We start from the raw sequence: 13,337 nt of genomic DNA, 5'->3' as shown, positions 1-13,337 counted from the left end.
TTGGGCAGTGGGTGTTCTCTTCTGAGGCGAAGAGGTCCACCTCTGCTCTGCCGAATATTCGCCACAGCTTTTGGACTGTAAGAGTGTGCAGGGACCATTCCCCGGGGGGAATGGGGTTCCTGGACAGACTGTCTGGACCGTCGTTCAGATGACCCGGCACGTGCGTCGCTCTGAGCGAGAGCAGGTGACACTGAGACCAAACTAAAATGCGTTCTGTCAGCTGGAAGAGATTCCTGGATCTGACTCCGCCCTGACGGTTTAGATAGGAGACCACGGCTATATTGTCCGAACGGATCAGCACGTGGTGACCGTGAATGCGCGGAAGAAAGCGCGTGAGCGCGTTCTCGACCGCCAGCATCTCCAAACAGTTTATGTGTAGGACTCTCCTGAACTGACCAGGGGCCGAAGGCCGGTGAGCCCTCGCAGACCGCACCCCAACCCGTGTTGGATGCGTCTGTCGAGATGACTTTTAGGCGAGAAAGGGTCCCCATGGAAACGCCCCGCTGAAACCATTCTGCCACGGTCCATGGCTGCAGAGCTGTGATACAGGTCTGCGTTACCTTTAACAGCTGGTGACCCGTGGTCCACGCGCGGTGAGACACACGGCTCTTCAACCAGAGCTGAAGCGGGCGCATGCGCAGTAACCCCAGCTGGAGCACCGCGGAGGCTGAGGCCATGTAACCCAACGCCTTCTGAAAAGTTTTCAGAGGTGTGAGTCTGTTCATCTGAAAAGATGCGGCGAGACGCTGAACACGGCGCGCGCGCTGTGTTGACAGACGAGCCGTCATCGTGACCGAGTCTAGCTCTATACCCAAGAAGGAGATAGTCTGACTGGGTTGTAGTACGCTCTTTGTCCAGTTGACAGAGAGGCCCAAAGCTTTCAGATGGTCGAGGAGAACTGTACGATGAGACAGTAGCTCTCTCTGTGATTGTGGCAAAATCAGCCAGTCGTCCAAATAGTTCAGTATTCGCAGCCCCTGACTCCGCAGGGGGGCGAGCACCGCATCCATGCACTTCGTGAACGTGCGGGGTGCTAGGGATAGGCCGAACGGGAGGACGGTGTATTGATAAACCTGGCCTTCGAAGGCGAAACGTAAGAATGGCCTGTGAAGGGGATTTATCTGAATCTGAAAGTAAGCATCTTTCAGATCTAGTGAAATGAACCAGTCCCCCTGGCGCACGTGCGCGAGGAGTTTTCTGATAGTGAGCATTTTGAACAGTCTCTTCATGAGACCTTTGTTCAGAAATCTGAGGTCTAAGATTGGTCTGAGGCCGCCGTCTTTCTTTGGAACCAGAAAATAACGGCCGTAAAACCCCGACTCGCTCATAGATAGAGGAACTCTCTCTATAGCCCTTTTGCACAATAGTTTTGCTATCTCTGAACGGAGCAGAGTCACTGCTTCTGGGTTCACAATAGTTTCTAGCCGCGCTCGGAAACGTGGAGGGCGGCGGTGAAACTGCAAGCGATAGCCTAGCCTTATTGTGTTTAGCACCCACTGGGAAATTCCCGGAATAGCTTCCCACGCTTTGAAGCGTAACGCTAAGGGGTGGATGGCTACATGGTCCCCGTTGCTGCACATAGCGGGCTGCGCGGGCGCGCTCATAGTGTTTATGACAGCGGGACTTACACTCAGAGAGGAGTTTAAGGGCCGTGTAACAGAGTGAGCAGAGGTGGGACGCGCAGACGGGCTCGTGGGCGCGCTTATGCACTCTGAAACTCGAGCGGGTTGGAACCGCTTTAAGAGAGTGGGCTCTGTGAGACACACGGGAACTGAAATGCTTTTGTGTATGAGTGAACACAGTGTTGTGGGCACATTTTCTACACATGAGGCTTTTATGCTCTTTTTGAGATTTCTCTGGGTCGCCGTGAAAACGGCGTTTGTGCTCATGCAAGCGGGAAAGGGGACCGGCTTGGTAATGGCGGGGTACACTGCTGTAGTAGCCGCGTGAGCGGGGACTAACAGAGGGCGAAACTTTGACGGCGGTCCGGCCGCGGCGGGAGAGCACCGTCTTTTCCTCAGCTGTGCTAGGCAGACTTCGAGTGGTCAGGTTTCAGCGTGATCCTGGGCCGAGGCCCCCGGGGAGGCGGCGGTCTGTGGCGGCTGTCAGAGCGAGAACGAGGGCGGCCGCCCTGGCGTCGCTGAAAAGTCTGACTGTGCTGAGCTGGGCGCTGGGGTGGGGCTCGTGCAGGAGGCTGGTCACGTGAGCGGCCTGCAGAGGAGCTAGCGCGACGAGGCAGAAAAAGATTCATGGCCTGGGAGGCTTTCTGCACTTCGGAGAAACGGTCAACGATACCCGTGACAGCAGATCCGAAGAGGCCGGATGGAGAGAGCGGGGCGTTGAGAAAGGCGGCGCGCTCAGAATCACCCATGTCGGCGAGTGTGAGCCACAAATGTCTTTCAGACACACAAATGGCGGCCATGCATTTCCCCAGGGCTTGAGCAGCAGATTTTGTAGCGCGAAGGGCAATGTCCGTGGCGCTCCTCAAATCCGCGACTGAGGGGGGATTTTTTCCGCTCTCGTCCCATTCGCGAAGTAAATCGCCCTGTAGAATCTGAAGGACGGACATGGAGTGGAGTGCAGAGGCTGCTTGGCCGGCGGCTGAGTAAGCGCGGGCGTGAAAGCTCGAAGTCGCTCTGCAGGCTTTAGAGGGAAGCACAGGTGATGAGCGCCATCTCGTGGAAGGCGGGCATAAATGTGCGGCGACCAGGTCCTCTACAGGGGGAATGGAGAGATAGCCCTTTTCTGCGGCTCCGTCCACAATGCGAAGCGGGGTGGAAGAGTCAGAGCGAGTTCTGGCAGAGAGCGGGGCATTCCAGGACTTTGTGAGTTACGCGTGCAGTTCAGGCAGGAAGGGCGCGGCCCGTTTAGTGACGGGAGTCGAGCGCTGGCGGAAGTAGCTGCCGTCCATACGGTTGATGGTCTGCTCGGGGGGAGGGGACCAATCGAGCCCGAGGCGTTCGACGGCCTGTGAGAGGAGGCACACTAATTCCTCCTCGATTCCAGCGCGGGTCCCAGAGGATTCTCGGGCCGAGGAGGCGTGAGAACCGGACCGTTCCTCACTGTCTGAAGCGAGAAGCGAACAAGTTTCCTTGATGTCCGCTGCGTCATCGGAGGCGACAGATCGGCCACTCGGCGGCAACTGTACGTCCGGAAGCGGCGGAGAAGGAGAGCGGAAGGCGACAGGCTCCGGCGGGATGAACGCTTCCAGCTGGGGTTCCGGCGGCCTCTGAGAGCGGCGTTTCTTCTTCCGCGGCGAAGTCAGAGGCGGCGCGGAAGCAACTTTAGTGGCCTGAAGTCGAGCCCGCAGGGTCGACAACGGCATCTCCTCGCAGAGAACGCAGCCGCCATCGGCGAGGGCGAGCTCGGCGTGCTCCAATCCGAGGCAGAGAGCGCAGATGACGTGGCGGTCTCCAGTCTCGAGGGGAGCGCGGCAAGAACCGCAGGAAGATTTACGAGACATCTTTACAAAGACGCTCGGCTCTTTTAGATACAAAACAATACAGGAAGCTTTTCGTAAAAAGGATACAAATCCGTCGGATGGCGCTAGCTCGCAGGACGGCTGAAGGTGGCGAAGACGGCCGGCTTCCTCAGTCTCCCAGATGCTCGCTAGAGTTGCCTTTTCGACGACGGCGGCTTCTCTCAGGATCAGCAGATGCGTGTAGCCTCGCTGAAGAGATGAAAATCAGTGTTTACAGCCTGAGAGGCGAATTTATACTCTCTGACCACGCCCGTTTCGGCGGGCTCTGACGCAATGAGAGCATGTCAGACTCTCATTGGCCGAGAGTTCATTCGCGTCTCCTCATAGGCTTAAGCAGTTCTCTGTGAGCGAACCAATGAGCTGCAAGCTAGCCCGCTCATGGTCTGCTGCAGCTGAACTGCGTTGACAATGGATACAAAATTATAGGATAATTTTTTGGCTTCAATTTCTCAGAAAAGATTAATCTTTCCCGTAGCGTAAGCTAGCTTACGCAATACGAGAGAACCGCTCGTAAGAGAACTAGGGTCCTGAAACTGCGGTCCTAAAACTGGGGTCCTGAAACTGCAGCCTCCGGTTGTGCAGGAAAACCCTTCTCAGAATGACGTCAAAACCCGGAAGACTAATTTTCCTATGGGTTTTTAAACGAAGGTCTTACGGGTTTGGAACGACACGAGGGTGAGTAATTAATGACAGAAATTTTATTTTTGGGTGTGAACTAACCTTTAAAGTCCATGTTCAAGTTCATGTTTAAGTTCATGTTTCTTCTTTTCTTTGTTTATTTTGTATTTTGTTCATGTTTGTATTCAAATAAAAATACCCTTGGGTTCACATGCAACTCGCTTTCAGTGGACTTATGTTACACCGAGATTCTTCCTGTCAGTGAATAAATACATAGATTCGCATGGAATGATCGTGTGCTTTAAAGGGATAGTTCACCCCAAAATGAAAATTCTGCACGGCGCTTCTGGGTTGTACGTCACACGTAGGCTCACTATTGGCTGACGCTGGTCATGTGTGTGATGCGTGTGACGTACAACCCAGAAGCGCTGCGCTGTTACACTACGTGAACTAACTCGAGGCCCACAGAGAAGAAAATGAATAGGCAAGGCAAGGCAAGGCAAGTTTATTTATATAGCACATTTCATACACAATGGTAATTCAAAGTGCTTTACATAGGAGAAAATAAAATAATCAAAACAAATAAGAACAATTAAAACAGTTTAGAATAAAGAATAAAATAAAGTACAGTAAAAACAGTCGGACGAACAGTGGCACAGTGCTCATTCAGTAAATGCATAGCTAAACAGATGTGTTTTGAGTCTGGATTTGAATGTGACTACTGTAGGAGCACATCTGATCTCCTCTGGAAGCTGGTTCCAGCTGCGGCTGGCATAATAGCTAAAAGCAGACTCACCATGCTTAGAGTGAACCCTTGGTATTTCTAGCTGATGTGATCCTAATGATCTGAGTGATCTGTTTGGTTTATATTCAGTGAGCATATCTGCAATATTTTGAGGTCCTGGGCCATTGAATGATTTATATACCAGTAATAATACTTTAAAATCAATCCTAAATGTAACTGGGAGCCAGTGTAAAGACCTGAGGACTGGTGTGATATGTTAATATTTTCTGGTCCTGCTCAGAATCCTGGCAGCAGCGTTCTGTATGAGCTGCAACTGTCTTAAGGTCTTTTTAGGAAGGCCAGTGAGGAGTCCATTACAATAATCCACCCTGCTGGTGATGAAAGCATGCACAAGTTTCTCTAAGTCTTGACTGGAAACAAAGCATCTAATTCTTGCAATATTTTTCAAATGATAGTATGCTGATTTAGTAATTGCTTTGACATGACTACTGAAACTAAGGTCTGACTCTAGAGACACACCAAGATTCCTGACTTGATTTTTAGTTGTTAGACCCCTAGAGTCAAGGTATGCATTCACCTTGAGAACTTCATCTTTGTTTCCAAACGCAATGACTTCAGTTTTGTCTTTGTTTAACTGAAGAAAGTTTTGGCACATCCAACCGTTTACTTCATCAATGCATTGGCACAGGGAGTCAATGGGGCTGTAGTCGTTAGGCGATAGGGCTAAGTAGAGCTGTGTGTCATCTGCATAGCTGTGGTAAGAGATTCGGTTCTTGAGATCGGTGTATAATTGCTTAAGATGGTCTTATCCAGATTGCTCTTTTTCAGGAGGGGCTTGACAACTGCAGTTTTCAGGGAGTTTGGAAAACTCCCAGAGAGAAGTGAGGCATTTACCACTTCTAGAAGATCTGCTTCTAAGCTGTTTAACACACTTTTGAAAAAAGATGTGGGAAGTGCGTCAAGGGCGCAGGTTGATGTTTTAAGGTGCTGTATGGTTTCTTCCAAAATTTTGCCATCAATTTCTTCGAAAACAGACATAGTAACTACTTTCTCAGGTAGTGGTCTGATCTGTTTGACCCCAGCGCAACTCAAGGATGAGCTGATCACCTTTCTGATATTATTGATTTTCTCAGAGAAGAAAGAAGCAAACTCACTGCACTTGCTGTCTGAGAGCATTTCACTGGGAATCTGGCTTGGGGGGTTTGTCAGTCTCTCTACAGTAGCAAAAAGAGTGCGTGTGTTGTTTAAGTTGCTGTTTATAATATTCGAGAAGAAAGTCTGTCTAGCTTTGCCTAGTTCCATATTAAAAGCATGGATGCTGTCTTTGTAGATGTTATAATGGACTACAAGTTTTGTCTTCCGCCACATGCGCTCTGCTCTTCTGCATTGTCTTTTCATGTTTTGCATAGCTGTTGAGTTTCTCCAAGGTGCTTTTTGTCTACCACTATTTTTCCTGACTTTCACAGGAGCAATTTCATCAATTACACTTTTAATTTTTGAGTTAAAAGATTCAAGGAGAAAATCAACAGAGTCAGCAGATATGCTTGGTTTTAAAGATATAGCCTTCATAAATAGCACACTAATGTTCTCATTTAAAGGTGCTCTATGTAACTTTTCTACTAAAATGAATCCTTTTTTTATTGCCTGTGTGTGAAGGGGTTGTAATCACACATTAAAATGATCCACTTGTCGAGTTTTGCTATTACCTCTGAAGGCCAGTATTCCTATTTCTATGTGAAGTCTCCGGGTCGGATTTACCGCGAAATCCAACGGATGTGACGTGCATGCGCGCTCCCGAGCCTCTCTCCTTATATACAGTCTATTGTAGACGGTCAGGGAGTTACGTCCGGTTAAAGGCACCACGTTTTTCGGCTTATATCTCAGTCAATCTTTGATCAATATTCCCAAGACTCTAATCGTTCGTAGTGCTGGACGGGGCCTTTCGAACGAGCCCACCCCCGAGGTCCAACTCGCCCCGCTCCCCGAGTTATAGCCGTTCGAAATCGGGGGTCCCAGCGAACGGCAATCCGGTAGGGGGCATCCCCGAGGCCCGCCACTCTAGCATTCGGGCAAGGGTTCCCCTGGGACCTCCTCCCCCGAATTTGAGCTCTCTGGGTCTTTGCGTTCCAGAGATACGAGCGATTTTCTTCTGAGATCGTGACGTCACCGGCGTCCGCAATTTTGCAGCGCGCCCGATGGTTTTCTGCTAATATCTCCGCGAAAACTCCACCAAAAACTATGGAACTTGTATGGTTCTTTTCAGCTCGACTAGATGGTCCCAACGAGCTCGGTGCTCGCCGAATCCGTCTAGTATTCGCCGAGATATTTGCGTAATAGACGGTATTGTCTATGAGTTCGAGCACGAGCGCTCTTGTAAAATTTGGTTGCAATCTGAAACATCACCACTAGAGGCCGCTAAAAGTTACATAGAGCACCTTTAAGCATCTCTTCTTGACAGACACAGATCTAGCTTCAATGGCAGGAGAGATCAATATATCAAAGAAAATACAGAAATGATCAGACAGTGCTACATCCTTAATAGCAATCGATGAGATGTTTAGACCCTTACTGATAAGTAAATCTAGAGTGTGTCCACGATTATGTGTGGGTCCATGTACATGCTGAGTCAGATCAAAAGTTTTGAAAACAGTTTTGATTTCTTTTGCCATATTGGTTTCTGCATTATCTATGTGAATGTTAAAATCTCCAGCAATGGCAAAACAGTCAAACTCAGAGGAAATTGTTGATAACAGTTCTGTAAAGTCCTCAGCAAAGGCTGGAGAGTATTTTGGAGGCCTGTAAATAATGATAAGTAAAATACGTGGAGCACCTTTTAACACAATACCCAGATATTCGAAAGACGGGTAATTCCCGAATGATATTTGCTTACATTGATAGACATCTTTAAAAAGAGCAGCTAAGCCCCCGCCTCTCTTACCCACTCTGCAAACACTCATAAAAGTAAAGTTAGGAGGGGATGATTCATTGAGGACTGTTGCACTGCTGCTGTCTTCTAGCCGAGTTTCATTTAGAAACATAAAGTCCAGGTTATATGTGGTTATTAAGTCGTTGACTAGAAGTGATTTATTTTTAAGTGAGCGGATGTTTAAAAGTGCTAACTTAACAGTCTTACTTTTTGTCCCCACAGCGATCTTAGTTTGGCGTGTAATAGGCACCAGATTAGATGGGTTTGCTGTACGGCTTTTGAAGGCCTTAGATTTTCTATCATGTAATTGAACAGCAATAGAGAAAGATTCAGGCACACTGGGTTCCCGCTTGTTTTGTAAACATTTAAGAAAGTTACTGTTATCATAGCGGGGACCCGACACGTATCACTGAGAGCTGGTATCAGTTGTTTTTGGTTCACCTCGAGCCGCTGGAGGGTGTGGGCCCTGGCGCTGTGGCAGAGGCCGAAGAGCTCTCACAGGAGGAGGGGAGGGCGAGCTGGGCCCGCAGGCTTTGGTGGTTGTGGGGCCTGCCGTTTTTTGGTTGACATCTGGGGGCTTGCAGCAAAAGAGTGGGATAGTTTGGTTCCAGCATACACCAGTTGTTCCATTTTCTCTGAGAAGCACAGAAGTGGAGTTGCTGGAGAGAGGGATAACGTGTCTGGTGAGAGGGGCTGTTGCTCTGGTGTTATCGGAGGCTGTAGTATGCTGTCCTGGATTTCCTGGCTGTTTTCCAGAAAGTCGTCCTTGGGTGCTGAATCTTCTAGCAGTTCTAGTATGTCACAGTCTGTCTGTGGTGAGCTCTGTGGGCAGGGCTCAGCTGAGATTGTGTCCGTGAGCAGAGGTTGTTGTGGCTGAGTGGTGTTATCATTGTCCTTGTGTGATGTGTCAACCGCATGTCCATTCAGGTGCTGAAGTGAAGTCCTGTGGTCATTCATACTGTTTCCAGGTGTGTGTGTGCCATTCAGGTTGAGTGGATTGGCACACACTGCAGAAGGATGATGGAGGGAGTAGTAGATATTGTCCTTTAGCACTCTTGAACCAAGTTTGTTTGGGTGGAGCCCATCCTGTTGAAACAGTTGCCTCTGACTCCAGAAAAGATTGAAGTTGTCAATGAAGTTCACTACTTTTATATTGCAGGTTTTTTGCAGCCATGTGTTAAGCCCAAGCAACCGTGAAAACCTGTTTGTTCCTCTTGCTGGGAGTGGTCCACTGATGAATGTCTGAACTTTCAGTCTTTTCAGTGTTTCAAAAAGTTCATTGAAATCCTTCTTAATGAGTTCTGACTGCTCTTTATGAATATCATTCTTCCCCACATGAATGATGAGTCGATTTGCAGTCTTATGTTTCATCAGAATGTTCTGAAGTTCCCTATTTACATCAGAAGTTGTTGCTTGTGGAAGGCAGCATGTAGTTGTGTCCCTGCTTATAATGTTTCTGATTATGGAGTCACCCACTATCAGAGTCCTGGGCTCGGCTGCGCTCTGAGCTGAGTGCCGCTGTCTGCTCGACCTTGAGCGCCAGTTAGCAGTGTTAGCTACTGGCTTATTCAGTCTGTGTTCGATCACATTCATCACATTCAGGGATTCCTCATTCATTAATACTTCAAATCTGTTCTCAAGATGTATAGACGGTGGTAGGAGACCAGTGTTTGCAATCCTTGTCAGAGCCGTATCTGAGGTAGAGGATGCTACTGCGGCAATGTGTGATGCTAGTGACAATCTGATGTCTCGAGTGCCTTTGGGTCTCGCTCCCTGTTTGTGCCATCGATTTGTAAGTCGATCGGCTTGTTTCTCTACACTCAGTATGGCTTGTATTGGAGCACTAGATTCATGGGACTCACCGGCATGCTGATGGCATCCATGATGAAGCTCTGTTGTGTGTTCCGTCTGGTTTGGTGGTCCCACAAGTAACTTTGTTTCAAGAACTGCAATCCTTTGTAAAAGTCTCTGGCAGTTAGTGCAGCAAGTAGATTCCAGAAGAGGCATTTTCTCTCGTCCTTATGAATGTAGGCAGTTGTGTTTTCTCTTCCCCGGAATGTAAGCTTTCAGTGGGAGGCTGGTCGGAGAAAATAATTCTGCTTTTTTCTAGTAATCAGGCGTTTGAGCACTGTGCTGATTTGCTGAAGTTAAAATTAGGTGATAAAAGGAAATAAAATATAAAAATATAAACACGATAGAGCAATAAAAAATATAAATAAATAAAAAAATAAAAAAAGCGCGGAGCAGTAAGCAAGAGCGTCCGTACAGTAGCTGAGCAGGAAGGAATAGTTGTATAAAGTTGTTATTTTTGTTTGTTTTTTGCGCACAAAAAGTATTCTCGTCGCTTGATAAACCACGCTTGATTGATTGAGCCACTGTAGTCACTTGGACTATTTTAACGATGTCTTTAATAACTTTTCTGGGCCGGCAAGTTTCAATCCCTTAGAAGCCTATGGAGGAGTGATCCAGCTCTCAGATTTAATCAAAAATATCTTAATTTGTGTTCTGAAGATGAACGAAAGTCTTACGGGGTTGGAACAACATGAAGGTGAGTAATTACTGACAGAATTTTCATTTTGGGGTGAACTATCCCTTTAATGGTCTGGTGGTAGAACTTGTGTGTGTGTCAAAGAGTTTCTAATCTGCCCTTGTTTTGTTCTTTTTCTCATTAAAACCATTGGTGTTCATCAGTGATTGTATATCAAGAGCATGGAGACGTTTGTGTGCATTTTGTGCACAAGTGCCAAGAGAGCACAGTTGCCTCCCGCCACTGCTAACAGTGGCAACGAGCACTCAGCATGATTTCAAAAACAACACATTCCATTGCCAGATCGACTCTTTTTTAACACAAACGAACGAATTGCTAATCAAATGGAGATGTTTCTTTTGTATTAGGCACATCCTTGCTGCGAGATGTTTCAAAAAGTGGTGGGGACAATATCGACCCTGGCAAAAAGTAGTGGGGACAATATCGACCCTGGCAAAAAGTGGTGGGGACAATATCGACCCTGGCAAAAAGTGTTGGGGACATGTCCAACCCGTCCCACTTGCAAATTATGCCTATGACAGAAAGTGTTTTGAGTGATTGGATCACACAGTGGACATGCATCGCCACACTGGTTTTGCTGCTTGTGATCGGATTACCAAGAATGTAATTTAATATCAGATGTAAATGGGGTCTAAAGGGAGCAAAATCTTCTCACCTTCCCACAGGCTCTGCAATGGTGGCGTCTCCAGGCGAGGGTGAACTCAGAGGTGCAGATCATACACATAGTGACTCTCTGATCTGGGATCCATATTGGGCGTCTGGTTCCCAGCTGGGCCTCAATGTCTACAACTTCTTGGGTTGCCTGGAAAATTTCATTGATTTAGTTTACAACAAAATTGCACACATGAAGATTATTATAAAGTTTATGAGTCAGTTTACCATCTCTGGGTTTCTAACTGAGGTGAAGGTGGTCTCTTTCTTAGTATAATCGTTGATTCCAGTAGAAATAGCCTGTAGCCACTCATCTCGACATGCAGCAGAGCTTTGCGGATAAAACCATGAGAGTTTGTACATCAGAAACATACAAATTCAATTGTATGAATTTTGTTATGGGGCATGAAATAAATAAGGGTCAGTATTCACATATTGTTGGGGAAAAAAAATTCTATCATAATTTATTAATGCTTTTGTCATACCAAGTAAGGAATAATTGACCCCGGGCCGTTGAATTATAAGAAAAATAATGCACACCCAAGGTGGTAATGCGGCCACGACGAGAAGCAGATTACACCTCGGGTGTGCATTATTTTTCTAATAATTCAACGGCCCGGAGTCAATTATTCCGCTTATACTACAGTTACCACACCTCAAAACACTGTACAGATGATTTATTTCAAGACATTTGTCAGGTTTTTGTCCTTGTGTGTAGGACTGAGTTCTTCTTACAACCTTCCAACCTTTTGTGGACGGCCCTGAATACGCTTTTGGATGACTTGAATTCCGATTGCCGAATGATGTTGTATTTGTATATATGGATCAGTCCACCTCTTAGGGAAAGAAAAGTTGACACTGAATACTCTGCGCCGGACTGGTTTCGGACGGTGGCATAGAAAGCTCGCAGCTGGGCATTTAAAGCGTCTGTCCCCTCTCAATCTACTTTTTTGGCCTTAAGGCCAAGTTAAAAACATTGACAGCCCAAGCTGTTGTTTTTTTGGTGTTTACTTCATGTTTTTCGCCTTCGGGTCTGTCCAGCTGTTCTTCACTAATTGTTTTATGTCTTTTGTTGTTGCTGGCTGCCTTCGATGTCCACTTCCTTTTATTTATTTTTTCATCTGGACTTTCCAATACTGCTGTTGCCCAGTAGTTAAAATTTTCATGTTCACCATAGATATTACAATTCACTTTCAAAAAATCTAAATTGTTTGTCATTTTGTTATTATCAGACCTGCAAACTCCTCAGAGTAAAAAAGGTGACACTGTTGCCGGGGGGTGGGGGGGTTATGGAGGGTGCTTGCAGTGGCAAAACTCGCCGCTCGGTTGCTAGGATAGTTGCTACAATGTTGTACATGATTGCATACGAGACAACAACAATGTCTTAACGATGTTGTGGAGCTACAATATGGCTTCTATATGTTGCAATATGGTTGCTAGGTAGCTTTAAACGGTTGCCAGGGTGTGGTTACACAGTTACATGTTGTTCTGGATGAACACTATACTGTATATATAATTATCATAGGTTTGGCAAAGGAGAAAAAAGGCAGTAAAATATAAATGAACCATGATGAGCAATACATTTGTTACTGTATTTATTATTCTTTGTTAATAAAAATACAGCTGTTCGTTGTTTGTTCATATTACTACACAGTGCATTAGGCTAACTAATATTAACAAATAGAACTTTTAATTGTAATAAGGCTACTAGTAAATAGTGAAATTAACATTACCAAAGATTAATAAATGCTATTTATTTATAAAGATTAAGAAGTGCAGTTTATGAATAGTTAATATTAACTAGTTTGGTGTTATCGATTTGTTATCCACCGATTCAGATCTCTTTTGAAGAGACAGATGTTGGACAGATCAGTTATTTTAACCATTCATAAAAGTAAATCGGTTCAAATGAGTCATTAGTTCGCGAATCGGACGTGCCATTAGCTGACACACACAGCACGCGTTGTGTGATTATTCCCAGCAGATAAGGACATCGCACAAGATTTGTCTCAACTCTCAACACAGAAAACATTTAATCACTGGATAGGTTTTTTGTTTCTTGAAAATGTGGTTTCTGTCAGCTGAATGTGCGGAACGCTTTTCAGAGAGGATAGGGCAATTTTAGTAGGCTGCAATTCACACCCAGCGGTAATTCAGGAACAAAAATCTCCACGTGAAACTTTGGTCTTTTGATCTTTTACTATCGTGTCAATTCTCAATAGATTTTGATTAATATGCGCGATGGAGGGAGAGCAAGCAAGGCAGTTTGAATACAGTGAGAGTGCGCCCGCGCGCGCGACCGGCTCTCTCTCTCTATATGCTCGTTCTTTCAGCGCCCTGCTCGTGACCATAGACAGTGGTGACAGGG

At 46.4% G+C, this 13,337-nt stretch overlaps 1 protein-coding gene across 1 annotated transcript in view; it reads right to left on the bottom strand.

Annotated features, from left to right (window-relative positions):
• LOC130085993 (FYVE, RhoGEF and PH domain-containing protein 6-like) overlaps window positions 1–13,337 on the bottom strand; it is a 47,202-nt gene that overhangs the window by 10,804 nt on the left and 23,061 nt on the right. Inside the window, exons 15-16 of the mRNA XM_056252076.1 lie at window positions 11,198–11,300; window positions 10,974–11,120 (exon numbers count right to left, since the gene is read on the bottom strand). Of these exons, the coding sequence (XP_056108051.1) occupies window positions 10,974–11,120; window positions 11,198–11,300 (250 nt within the window). The remainder of the gene's footprint in view (window positions 1–10,973; window positions 11,121–11,197; window positions 11,301–13,337) is intronic.

The sequence above is a fragment of the Rhinichthys klamathensis genome, unplaced genomic scaffold, assembly GCF_029890125.1.
Source record: "Rhinichthys klamathensis goyatoka isolate OS25496 unplaced genomic scaffold, OSU_Roscu_1.1 h1tg000092l_1, whole genome shotgun sequence".
Taxonomy (NCBI): domain Eukaryota; kingdom Metazoa; phylum Chordata; class Actinopteri; order Cypriniformes; family Leuciscidae; genus Rhinichthys; species Rhinichthys klamathensis.
The sequence above is the reverse complement of the archived record's forward strand: the minus strand, read 5'-3'. Positions and strand labels throughout refer to the sequence as shown.